Source organism: Panthera uncia, assembly GCF_023721935.1.
Source record: "Panthera uncia isolate 11264 chromosome D3 unlocalized genomic scaffold, Puncia_PCG_1.0 HiC_scaffold_8, whole genome shotgun sequence".
Taxonomy (NCBI): domain Eukaryota; kingdom Metazoa; phylum Chordata; class Mammalia; order Carnivora; family Felidae; genus Panthera; species Panthera uncia.
The window spans coordinates 40,182,555-40,195,405 of NW_026057586.1; the positions used below are offsets into that span (position 1 = coordinate 40,182,555).

The 12,851-nt window shown below is 34.8% G+C and overlaps 1 protein-coding gene across 4 annotated transcripts in view; it reads left to right on the plus strand.

The window, feature by feature from the left end:
* Positions 1 to 12,851, plus strand: part of TRAPPC8 (trafficking protein particle complex subunit 8) — a 114,562-nt gene that overhangs the window by 18,203 nt on the left and 83,508 nt on the right. For 3 of the 4 annotated variants that reach the window (XR_007455270.1, XM_049619527.1, XM_049619525.1), the window contains exons 6-10: positions 1,594 to 1,687; positions 2,991 to 3,250; positions 3,605 to 3,720; positions 4,414 to 4,564; positions 9,293 to 9,393. Coding sequence is in view for 3 of the 4 variants with exons in the window: in XM_049619527.1 (XP_049475484.1) it covers positions 1,594 to 1,687; positions 2,991 to 3,250; positions 3,605 to 3,720; positions 4,414 to 4,564; positions 9,293 to 9,393 (722 nt within the window). In the remaining variant the exon portion in view is untranslated. The remainder of the gene's footprint in view (positions 1 to 1,593; positions 1,688 to 2,990; positions 3,251 to 3,604; positions 3,721 to 4,413; positions 4,565 to 9,292; positions 9,394 to 12,851) is intronic. The other variant, XM_049619526.1, reaches the window with a different exon arrangement.

Below are 12,851 nucleotides of genomic sequence, written 5' to 3' on the forward strand. Positions count from 1 at the left end.
ATACTGATATTTACTCACTTTAAGAAAATGCTGGGAAAAAGTGAGAAAAAAGAAAAACCAGTTGCATATGAAGGAGTTTTATTAAAAAAAATGGTCTTTCAGGGCCACACTCAGAATAGGGACAATATTGAAAAATGGAATTAATTATTATTTTTAGTGTTTATTTGAGAAAGGGTGTGTGAGCAAGCAGGGGACGGGCAGTGAAAGAGAGAGGGAGAGAGAGAATCCCAAGCAGGCTCCATACTGTCAGTGCAGAGCCCGATGTGGGGCTGAATCTTACAAACTGTGACATCATGACCTGAGCTGAAATTAAGAGTCAGATGTTTAACTAAGTGAGCCACCCAGGTGCCCCCCAAAAATGGAATTTAGAGTCCAATCATTCTAAGGAAGGGAAACATAAGTCAAATTGACCAGTTTGAGAACTTTTAAAGAAGACAGAGGTATCAGAAATTCTATAGCTAGATAGCCAGGATTGGAGGATAGCTTTTTTATTTTTTATTATTGTTTTTATTTTTTATTTTGAGAGAGCAAGCAGGGGAGAGGGGCAGAGAGCAAGAGAGAGAGAGAGAGACATTCTCAAGCAGGTTCTACATGGAGCCTGATGCAGGGCTCAATCCCATGACTGTGAGATTTTGACCTGAACCAAAATCAGTAGTCGGATGCTTAACAGATTGAGTCATCCAGGCACTCCTGGAGGATAGTTTTAAAGCTTATCAAACCTAACCCCTAATCTATTTTAATTTCCTTTACCTGTGAATAACCTCATCTAGTACTCTCTTCATGTCTGAACAGCTGGAGGATCAACCAAAAATTATGTCCCTTAGCTTATACTCCTTGGTCCTTTGGGACTAGTTTTTCATTAAGTCACCTTTCAAAATATAGAAGGATAGTTTTTGTGTCCCCTTCTGTATTTACCAGGCTAAATATAACCACTTTTTTCAACTCTTTCTTGAGTGGCAGTTTCTTGTCCTGATCGCTTTTATCTTATAAAGTACTAGTTTGTAATTTCCCTCAAAGCATGACACTCAGAATAATACCTCAAATTATTGCTCTCGCAGAGTAGTCTGGGTATTTTTAAGTTTGTTTTGTGACTGAGAAACCAGAGCCTTTGTACAAATAAACACTGCATTGGATATATTTCTAATGCACTGTGATATATTCAGAATTTACTCCAACCTGTTAACACATGTCCATAACCCAGGAGATTTCATACCATCCTCTTATTTTCCCCTGCCTGACTCTAGTAGTCCTTCTCTCTTGGCATTTATTTCTTACTTCAGACAACTCTGCAGGTATTCATGTACTTATTACATATAAACAGGTAAACTGAGGTAGAGATCATTTGAATTCAGAAGAATTAGGATAGTAGATTGAACGTGAAAGGGCGTTTAGGAATATAGTAGATGTGGATTAGAATGGTAAAATATATGAAAGAAATTAAGAATTTGGAGGACTAAAAAGAAAGTGTCTTGCTAAAACAAATAAATGAGGCTTATAGTCAGCAGAAAAACCACAGTTGTTGATGGATTTGGTGATATCTTAAACATGATTAATTAACTAACTGCTAATGCTTTTTTTATTTTATTTTGATAGGAATCATATGAAGATGGCCCTTGTACTATAACTTCAAATAAGAATTCTGATAGTAACTTGCTTTCATTGGATGGATTAGATAACGAAGTCAAAGGTCTTGATATACTTTCTCTAAGTTTCTCTTTTAGTTGAAAATCTGCACTGTTGTCAAAGCATGCTAATCTTCATAGATAAAAGATGGGGGAAATTTTCATAATAAAAATAAAATGGGCTTCTCCTTTGAAGAGTTTTTTGAGTCATTTGAGTTTGACGTTTTTTGACATTTAAAAATTTGTTTACCGAGAGTAATATATACTATTTCTTTTAAAAATTTTTTAGGAGGCAAGGGGAAAGATACTGTGTGCAGCATTAATTATTCCCAAAGTTGACATGATTTTGAGAGCTTTATTTCTGTATTTTAAATTACAGTTGTTTTCTTTTAATTTTTTTTTTTTTAACTTTTATTTATTTTTGAGACAGAGAGAGACAGAGCATGAATGGGGGAGGGTCAGAGTGAGAGGGAGACACAGAATCTTAAACAGGCTCCAGGCTCTGAGCGGTCAGCACAGAGCTTGATGCGGGGCTCGAACTCACGGACTGCGAGATCATGACCTGAGCTGAAGTCAGGCGCTTAACTGACTGAGCCACCCAGGCGCCCCTAAATTACAGTTTTTGATGGTGATAGTTCTACAAATGTTTTTTAAAATTTTTTAATGTTTAATTTTGAGAGAGAGAGTGCACGAGCAGAGGCGGGTGGAGAGAGAGGGAGACACAGAATCCAAAGTAGGCTCTAGGCTCTGAGCTGTCTGCACAGAGCTTGACAACGGGACTCAAACTTACAAACCTTGAGATTATGACCTGAGCCGAAGTCAGATGCTCGACAGACTGAGCTACCCAGGCGTCCCTCTAAAATTGTTTTGTTAAAATTTTTGTTATTGCTTAGTTGTGTTATTTAAATTTATTCGTTATATTATTTTAACACTGTAATTTTCTTCATTTATTTATATGAATCTAATTTTTTTTAAGTTTGAGAGGAAGAGCATATGCATTCACATGCCAGCCAGGGGTGGGGAGAGGGAGGCGCAGAGAGAGAGGTGGGAGAGAATCCCAAGCAGGCTCTGTGCCGTCCAAACCCTGAGATCACGCCCTGAGTCGAAATGAAGAATTGGATGCTTAACTGACTGGGCCACCCAGGCTCCCCTATTTAAAATCTTTAAATTGCTATTACATGTAACAAATATTAACTCAAGTCCTGTAGTTTTAGGAGGGAAAATGTTAATGTTATTGTATCTTAGACTTCTGAGATATACAGAAAGATGAAGGGTTCCAACATTCTTTTTTTTTTTCTTTAGCAGTATGGTAGTAATATCACAATTTTCTGTTGCATTCTGAAAGTAAAAGAAAGATCTGTTTTTTAGTAGATGGCTTACCAAATAACTTTAGAGCTCACCCACTTCAGTTGGACTCATCCAGTGACGCTTCTAACAGCATTGATGGCCCAGATCATGTAAAATCTGCTTCATCATTACATGAAACAAAGAAAGCAAATACTGGAATTATTCATGGTGCATGTTTAACCCTTACTGATCATGATAGAATTCGACAGTTTATACAAGAGTTCACTTTTCGGGGCCTTTTGCCACATATAGAGAAAACAATTCGGCAATTAAATGATCAGGTAAGATTTAATTGTTCGGATTAGTACTTTTAAATTTTCAGTAAAGAGTAAATTTGGGAATATAGTAGTATAAGTTATTTAAAGTACTTGAAGTTGTTTTGTTTTTTTTTTTTTAAGATAGACTAATGCCAGTATTTATTGGCATCACTGTCAGTGATGAAATTCTCTTAAATCCTAGAAGATACTTATTTACATTAGCGATTTTGCCAGCATATTGGACAATTTTCTTTAAATCAGTGTTGTTAAAATGAATATTTGCTCACTGTTAAAGCTTTTTAGTTATTTAGAATATATTGTATCTAAAAGTAAAATACTAAATCTCATATTTGTAACGTATACTCTTTTTTTTGGTAGCTAATATCAAGAAAAGGTTTAAGTCGATCTCTATTTTCTGCAACTAAAAAATGGTTTAGTGGCAGTAAAGTTCCAGAAAAAAGCATTAATGAGCTGAAAAATACATCTGGATTGCTGTGAGTAAAATATTATTGTTTTTGTTTTTCCTCTGTTTAACTCTGATTGGTGTGTGACTGTGTGATGTCCTGCAAAAAATGATCTCTTTAGTTTTTTAGTTTCATATTGGTTAAAACTTCAGTAGATAAGAACAGTGACTATAAGTTAATTATATTAAAAAATGTTTTTAAACCATTAGGGAATTGGGTATCTAAAAATAAATAACAATGGAGAAAGTCCCTTACTTTGGGTTTCTTTCCCTATTTGTAAAAAGATGGAATTAGAACAAATATTCATTAATAACTCATCTAAATAAAATATTGTGGTCTAGTGGTTCTGAGCCATGGCATATATCTAGAAAATTTTGGTTCAAGGGAAAATAAAGTTCATTTTGGGTTTTTATGTTTTTTGTGGTTGTATGTATAGTGAGTTACCTAGAATTGACCATTTGCCTCATAATTTGACCATGGAAAAATTTCTTGCCTCTTGTTGAGAAGTTCTCAGTATAGGGCTATAAATTATATAAATATAAATGCTTCCAAATGTCTTTGAGAAATGACAGTCTCCCACTGGAGACAGAATTCTTGTTGAATCAGATTAGTTTTCCTAATATTTTAGACTCAGTTGTCTAGCTTGTTAGACATTTTATAATATTTGATGGTTCAGGGGTTATAAATTACAAATTCCTTTCTTAATTCATTTTATATTTATAGGTATCCGCCGGAAGCACCAGAGCTTCAAATCCGAAAAATGGCTGACTTATGCTTTTTGGTGCAGCATTATGATTTGGCTTATAGTTGCTATCATACTGCAAAGAAAGATTTTCTTAATGATCAAGCAATGCTTTATGCAGCTGGTGCATTGGTTGGTATTCTGTAATATTACAATTTCTTATTTCTACTGTCATAAATGATTTAGAAATCTCTCTTTATGAAATGGAAAACAAAAAACCTAGAGATAAAGTTGTACTCAAAGAGGACATAATGCTTTATGGGTTTTGAATTAGTTTATGCTGAATTGATGGATTTTCCTCAAACTGGTTTAAACGTGGTCAGATATAATGGTTGATGTCTTAGCTTTGTCTAGTACCTTCTAATTTTTGTGCATGCTTTCAAAATTTAATTTGAGTTTCTGTTATTATATTGAGTAAATTTTTTTTAGCAGATGCTTTTAGATCTACTGAAAAATATTTTAAAATTGCTTAAATGTTTTTTTCTGATGTAAGACTATACATTGGTTAAGAACATGTACTTTGGTGTGAGACAAACTGTCATCTTAGGCATGTATTGAACATCTCTAAGCCTCAGTTTTTTCGCCTGTATAGTGTGAACCCTTACGGCATAGGGTTGGATGAAGAGGTATAAGGGCATGTGATGTGCCTAGCACACTGCCTTGTATGTTATAAGCTGTCAGTAAGCATCAGCTATGTTAGTTTTTATAATTGATATGTAAACCTTGGTGTGTCAGAGATTTATTTTGAAAGGGAGAGAGAGTGAGCATGAGCAGGGGAGGGGCAGAGAGAGAGAGAATCCCAAGCAGGCTGTCAGTGCAGAACCAGATGCGGGGCTCAGACCCACAAATTGCGAGATCATGACCTGAGCCGAAACCCAGAGTCGGACGCTTAACTGACTGAGCCACCCAGGCATCCCCAGAGAGAATTTAATATACTTGTTGCCTTATAACATTTTCATGTTCTTTTAAAGTTGTTGTATGTATATGCGTAATTTGCTTTCTGTGTGTAGAAAAGAGTAAAATCAGCACTGTTGCATTCTACATAATCACTTTAAAAGTATGTAAGCTTATAAACAAAGTGCGAAGAACAAAAAAGTATGAGAATAAATATTTCATTGGGAATTATCATGTAGGCGCTTGTTAGTAATTGCCACTTATTTTGCATTTATTTTAATATTATGTGTGTATAAAACTAAAATAGGCAAGTTAAAAATGTAAAGCTAAAATTGCAAAATTATATTACTTTTCCTTTTCACTTCTGTAATTTTAAATGTTTACTTTTGAGAGAGAGAGCATGAGCAGAGAGGTGCAGAGAGAGAGAGGGACAGAGGATCTGCAGCGGGCTCTGCATTGACAGCAGAGAGCCTGATGTGGGGCTCAAACTCATGAACTCTGAGATCATGACCTGAGTGAAGTTGGATGCTAAACCGACTGAGCTACCCAGGTGCCCTTGTAATGTTAAAAAAAACATTTTTTTTTAAGTTTCTTTATTTCTGAGAGAGAGAGAGAGAGAGAGAGAGAGAGAGAGAGAGAGAGAGCGAGCATGAGCGGGAGAGGAGCAGAGAGAGGGAGACACAGAATCCAAAGCAGGCTCCAGGCTCTGAGCTGTCAGCACAGAGCCTGACGCAGGGCTCGAATTAGCAAACTGCGAGATCATGACCTGAGCCAAAGTCGGACGCTTAACCGATGGAGCCACCCAGGCACCCCTTTTTAAAAAAAAAAAAAAAAAAAAAATTTAAAGTTTCTTTATTTCTGAGAGAGCGAAAAAAATATTTATTTATTTTGAGAGAGAGAGAGAGAGAGAGGGAAAGAGAGAGAGAGAGAGAGAGAGAGAGAGAGAGAGAATTCCAACCAGGTTCTGTGCTGACAGTGCAGGCTCAATTCCATGAACTGTGAGATCATGACCTGAGCCAAAATCATGAGTCAGATGCTTAATTGACTGATCCACCCAGGTGCCCCTTCCTGTAATATTTTTAATGAAAAACATCTAACTTTTGAAAACCTTGTTCAGGAACTTAAAATATGCTATCTTTATAAATTGAAGTGTTTGAAAACTTACATGAATTGTCCTTGGCCAGACATTCTGTAATCTTTTATTATAGTCATCTAAAATGACGACTATATGGATATGAAATAATAAATAATGTTATTTCATAAATATAACATATTTATGAATTGATAAAATTTTACATTATGTACTTGCTAATGCATTGCTTGTATTTAGGTAGGTCTTTATAAAGGTATGGCAAAAAAATGTCAGTGGTTTTATGGTGTGTAAGCTTTTTCATTTTTATCTATAATCTGATAAATACTGTATTTAAGGCATTTAGGTGGTGGTATTAATAGCAACTATATGAGAAAAAACAGTTTAGCAATGGAAAATAAAGGTATATCTGCTATAACATAATATATGTATACCTGAAAATCCTTGTAGTCTATAAAACTGTCCTAAAAATAATAGGCCATGGAGAAAAATAGGGTCGGGAAGTCTTCTCAAAACCTATGTATGTATCTTTGAAAACAAAGTACAAATAAGAACACAAAATTTGTACCTTGAGAGATGATATATGTAATCTAGTGAGGCTGCTCCATCATGCCTAGAAGTTACTTAAAGGCATTAAAAAACACACACACACAAAACCAGTATTTCAGTACTGGCTGGGAGAAGAAGAGCTCCTAATCCGTTATGGTGCCATGATGGGGAGCGTGGAGGGAAGTGAAGCTGTCTTGAGCCAAGAACTGTGCATTTACACTGGGCATGTACTTCTCTAGAGAGAGAGTCAGTGAGCACCAAAACTCAGGCATTCGTTTTCTGTAAAATACAGATAAAGGGAGCTCCTGCTTGTGCAACAGCTGAGCTTAGGGCTTGCTCCTTTCGTGCTGAAGGTTATAATTTTATATTTGCTATTTTTGATCCCCTTGCCCAAGAAAAATTGTTTATAAATGAATACAAATTTTATTTGTGTTGATACCACTTTCCTATTTACCATTCACATATTTAGCTAATTGATAAGGTCAAAATATGTTGTAGTAGAACAGACTATATTGCTTGCCTTTTTAGCTGAAAATTGTAGAAGGTATTTAGTTATGCTATCTTTAAAATTAAGTATCAGAGCAAAACCAGTAATAGGAATTCTTAATACTGTTTTTTTGTAGTTCAGTTATATAACTACCTTAACTAACTGAAGGGTAAGTAGATCACTGTGGTTCTTGATGAAAATTTTTGTAAAAAGTATTGATCTGTTATTGATGACTATAAGAAATGATTTAATGGTTTGATATAATAGCTGGGGGTGATCATTCTGAATGTTCTCACCAGATCTGTAAAAATTATGTCGGTTTTGTTTGAATGTATATTGATTTAATACTTGCAGAATTAGAAAATAACTTAGAATTTGGGGGCATATTTTTCTCACAGGATTTTTTCTTAGTACCCTTTAATATATTTAATATACATTGTTTGTATGTAGTAAATAGGTATTTTGTACAATATAGTATTATACCATATGTTCAATGTATATTTGCTTTTTTGTATAATATAGAAGCATATGTGTATTCATTACATTAGTTAAAATATAAAGTAGTTAAGAAACTATGTTTCAGAGCTGTAGTATACTTTGTCACATGGGTATAATGCTTTTTCTTTAAGTTTATTTATATTTAGAGAGAGGGAGGGAGAGAGAGAGAGACAGAGAAAGAGAGAGAACAGGGGAGGGGCAGAGAAAGAAGAGGGAGAATCCCAAGCAGGCTCTGCACTGTCAGTGCAAAGCCCTACGTGGGGCTCAAACTCACAAACCGAGATCATGACCTGAGCTAAAATCAAGAGTCAGACACTTAACCTAATTGACTGAGCCACCCAGGTGCCCCTGGATATAATGTATTTTCATTCAGCTTTTTCAGTAAATTTTGGAGCAAACACTGCTGGGTACTGAGGATGGAAAGACATTCTGAAACAGATACATTTTATATTGTCATGAAACCTATAGTCTGTCACGTTAAAGGTTTTAGTTATTCTCTGGTTTTTAGGTAATTATTTGTATTTTTTTCTATTTTAAAAGTTGCAGATAAATACATATGTTCATCCTAAAAGTGTTGGCATTAACAGTTTTCCTTCCCAATTTATGAAGGTTTCATTTATTTTTAGTTTTTATTAAAACTTGGTCTATAAAAGGACATAGGATATTTTACTAAGAAAGCCAAAACCCATATTTGGATCATCATTTCTAAATTCATTAGGACTATTGTATATTTTTTGCATTATTAACTGAAAGCATACACATTGACAATAGATTGGCTTTTAAAAATGAAATACAAAGATCTAGAAAACTGACAGTAATTTAAGTCTAAGAAATAAGGTCTTTGTGCCTTTTGTATGGTATAGGATATACATTAGAGTGTGTAAATAGCTGAAAATATATATAGTTCAAGTTGTTGAGAGCTCTCTTCGCCTGTTCTGATGCCAGTAATTAGAAAGAGACGTGCTTTATTTTGTCTTGCTTTATATGGTCTTATCATTGGTCTGTTTCCTCATTGAGGAATAGGGAAAAACAGAGAGGAAGTGGTAGCAGAATCTTAAGCTAGGTGTACTTGGTAGTTGTATATATACACCATAATTCAAAATGCTTCTCAGGTCTTCTTGAAAATCTCATTTAAATTCTGAATGACAGACTTTGGTATTTGACTGTAGAATTGAAAAACAAAAAGCATATAAATATATTTTTCAAGCCTGCATTAACCCATGAAATTTCTATATCATACATAAAAAGCCCCAGCAAACTTCAGTCCAATTTTTAGGTTTCCAAATGCTAAACTATAAGAATATTCCTCTTTTTGAAATAGTATAAATATCTTTTTCTTTAGGAAATGGCAGCAGTGTCAGCTTTCCTTCAGCCAGGAGCGCCTAGGCCATACCCTGCGCATTACATGGATACAGCAATCCAGACATACAGGGATATCTGCAAGTAGGTGACTAGAATGTTTATGTTCTGTCCATTTAGAGGTAAATTTAACACTTACATCATTATTAGATGTAAATGGTTCTTTGTTTTTCAGGCTTTAAACTTAAACAAGCTCCCAAATCAACTCAGTATACTCAGATAAGATGAGGTGATTTTTTTAAAAGTCCGTGTTTTCTTACATCCCTTATTTTCCTCTTTTGTTTGGATTTGTGGTTAAGAATTTGTTACATGTAAAATTGGGGTTATATGTTACATTGGATGATTTTATTGTGAGGATAGCTCTAACCTAAACTATTGTTAAGCCAGGGGTTAGCCATTTTGAATTTTTCTTGTTAAATAGGCAGAACACAGAGAATTAAATAGTAGTCCAGGGAAGAAAATGAGAAGTGTTTTCTTCACACATAATGAGTTCTCTTGGAACTCTATAGTAGTTAGAACTCACCACCTGTAAGGAGACCATGAACCGGTGCAGAAAGTGTTCAGAGGAGGTTTCGTAGTATTTTTAAGGAATGAATCTAGAAGAAAGGTAGTGGGGATTTGACAGCCATGAATATATTTCAGGAATTGTGATTGGCAGGAATAATGTTTTGGTTGAACATCACTGGTGAAAGGAAATGGAGCCTTGGCTAGGTTAGAAGGTGTACATGAAAAGGTGTTTTGAGAGACATTGGTGTGGGAGGGCCTTCACTCTCACTTATTGTTATTCTTAAGCTGTAGTTAAGATTTATGTATTAGCAATGGAGAGTTCCTGAATATTCACATAGAACCTTGACATAATAAAAGTGATTTTTCAGGAAGATTGATCTGACTGTTCTATGTAGAATGAATGGGTTGGAAGACAGATAAAGAGGCAGTCTTGTCTCTTATAATGTTGTTTAAGGATTAGTAATAGCAGTGTGTTTTTTAGTGTTTTAACAGCACTAATAAGCATTAACTTTTTTGTGTGTGCCCAGCATTTGCCACTATGCCAAAGTAATTTACATGCTCATTGAATCTTTACAACAAATCTGTGAAATGGTGGTTACTACATTATCCTCACTTATAGATTAGAAGAATGAAACTTAGAGTTTAACTTGCTCTAGGGCCGCAGCTAATAAGTGGTGGAGCCAATTTTGGATCCCACCTCTTACCTTTTACAGTCTGTTCGAAACTATATTTAAAAAAAACAACAACAACATATATATGTATATGTTTGGAGAGTCTGGCAGGAGATATGCCCTGTGTGAAGGAGGACACATTGAAGGATTGTGAAAAGGTGAGGTTCAGAAGGTAGAAGAACTAGGAGAGTGAGGTGTCATAGAAACTAGAGTAGTAAAAAACTTTCAAGAAGTTTGAATATTCTTTCTCTGAGAAGATTTTCTTGTTTTCACAAGGTACATAGCTTTCGGTGAGAGGCACATGGAATGATGCAAAAGAGAAGGCATAATACCTAGTGACTCAGATAGCCAGATATGTCTGGCAATCCAATTTTGTCCTCCTGTTTGCAATAGACTATCATCTTTTTCTAAGTCTACACTTATTGTTTTGCAAAAAATTTACTTTATAATCTTCATTTTAAGTTATCATAATTGATAAGATTTATCATCAATTTAATATATATTTTGGGATAAATGAGAAACACTACATTCATTATACATGTGCATTTTAAGAAGCTCCCTGATCTCAGAAATATTAAAATGTAAATAAATTTTCTTAAAGTACAGGAAATGCAATATTACTTTTACAGTGCTCTCCTCTTAGAATACCATGCTTCACCTTTTAACTGATGAGATCCTGTTTATCCTTAAAAGATTTTCTTAAATATTCTTTTATGATGCCATCCATTCCCTTTCTCTCCCCAAATCATAGTAAATATCAAGTATTCCCTGTTGGTTATCTATGACTGTGAGATCATGATGTGAGCTGAAATCAAGAGCTGGATGCTTAACTGACTAAGCCACCCAGGTGTCCATTACCTGTTTTATACCACTTTCCTTTTTTAGTTAGGGATTGTGTCATGGAAATACTTGAGTTCGTAGCACTTCCAATGCCTGAACCAAATGATTTTTTAAAAAATTATTTATTTAAAAAATGTAGATATTTTTGTTAAAAATTCAAAATTTTGGCTATTCTGACAGGTGTGAGGAGATATCTCATTGCGATTTTGATTTGCATTTCGCTGGTGATGAGTGATGTTGAGCATCTTTTCATGTGTCTTTTGGCCATCTGGATGTCTTCTTTGGAGAAATGTTCATGTCTCCTGCCCATTTTTTAATTGGATTGATGCTTAATTGTATTTGGTGTTGAGTTATATATGTTCTTTATATATTTTAGGTACTAATCCTTTATCAGGTCATTTGCAAATATCTTCTTCCATTCAGTAGATTGTTTTTTAGTGTGGTTGGTTTCCTTTGCTGTACAGAAGCTTTTTATTTTGATGTAGTCTCAATATTGTATTTTTGCTTTTGTTTCCCTTGCCTTGGGAGATATCTACAAAGATGTTCCTGTGGCCAGTGTCAGAGAAGTTACTGCCTATGCTCTCTTCTTGGATTTTTATAGTTTCAGGACTTACATTTAGGTCCTTAATCCATTTTGAGTTTATTTTTGTGTGTGGTATAAGAAAGTGGTCCAGTTTCAATCTTTTGCAGGTAGTTGTTCAATTTTCCCAATACCATTTGTTGAAGAGACTTTTTCCCATTGCATATTCATGCCTCGTTTATCAAAGATTCGTTGACCATGTAATTGTGAGTTTATTTCTGGGCTTTCTGTTGTGTTCCAGTGATCCATGTGTCTGTTTTTGTGCCAGTGCCATACTGTTTTGATTACTACAGCTTTATTTTTTTTCAGTCTTTCTTATTTATTTATTTATTTATTTATTTATTTATTTATTTATTTAGAGAGGGAGTGAGTGTGAGTTGGGGAGGGACAGAGAGAGGGAGAGAGTGAATCCCAAACAGGCTCTGCGCTGACAGTGCGTAGTGCAACATGGGACTTGAACACATGAACCGTGAGATCATGACCTGAGCCGAGATCAAGAGTCAGACACTTAACTGACTGAGTCACCCAGGCTGCAGCCACCCTGATTACTGCAGCTTTATAATAAAACTTGAACTCTGGAATTGTGATATCTCCAGTTTTATTCCTCTTTATTCAAGCTTGCTTTGGCTATTCAGGTTCTGTTCCATATAAATTTTAGGATTATTTATTCTAGTTCTATGAAAAATGCTGTGGGTATTTTGAAAGGGATTGCATTAAATCTGTAGATTGATTTGGATAGTATAGACATTTTAACAGTATTTGTTCTTTCAGTCCATGAGTATGGATTGTCTTTTCGTTTGTTTGTGTTGTCTTCACTTTCTTTCATCAGTGTTTTACAGTTTTTAGAATACAGGTCTTTTATCTCTCTGGGTAAGTTTATTCCTAGGTATTTTATTATTTTTGCGACAGTTGTAAATGGATTTTTTTTCTTATTTGTCTTTCTG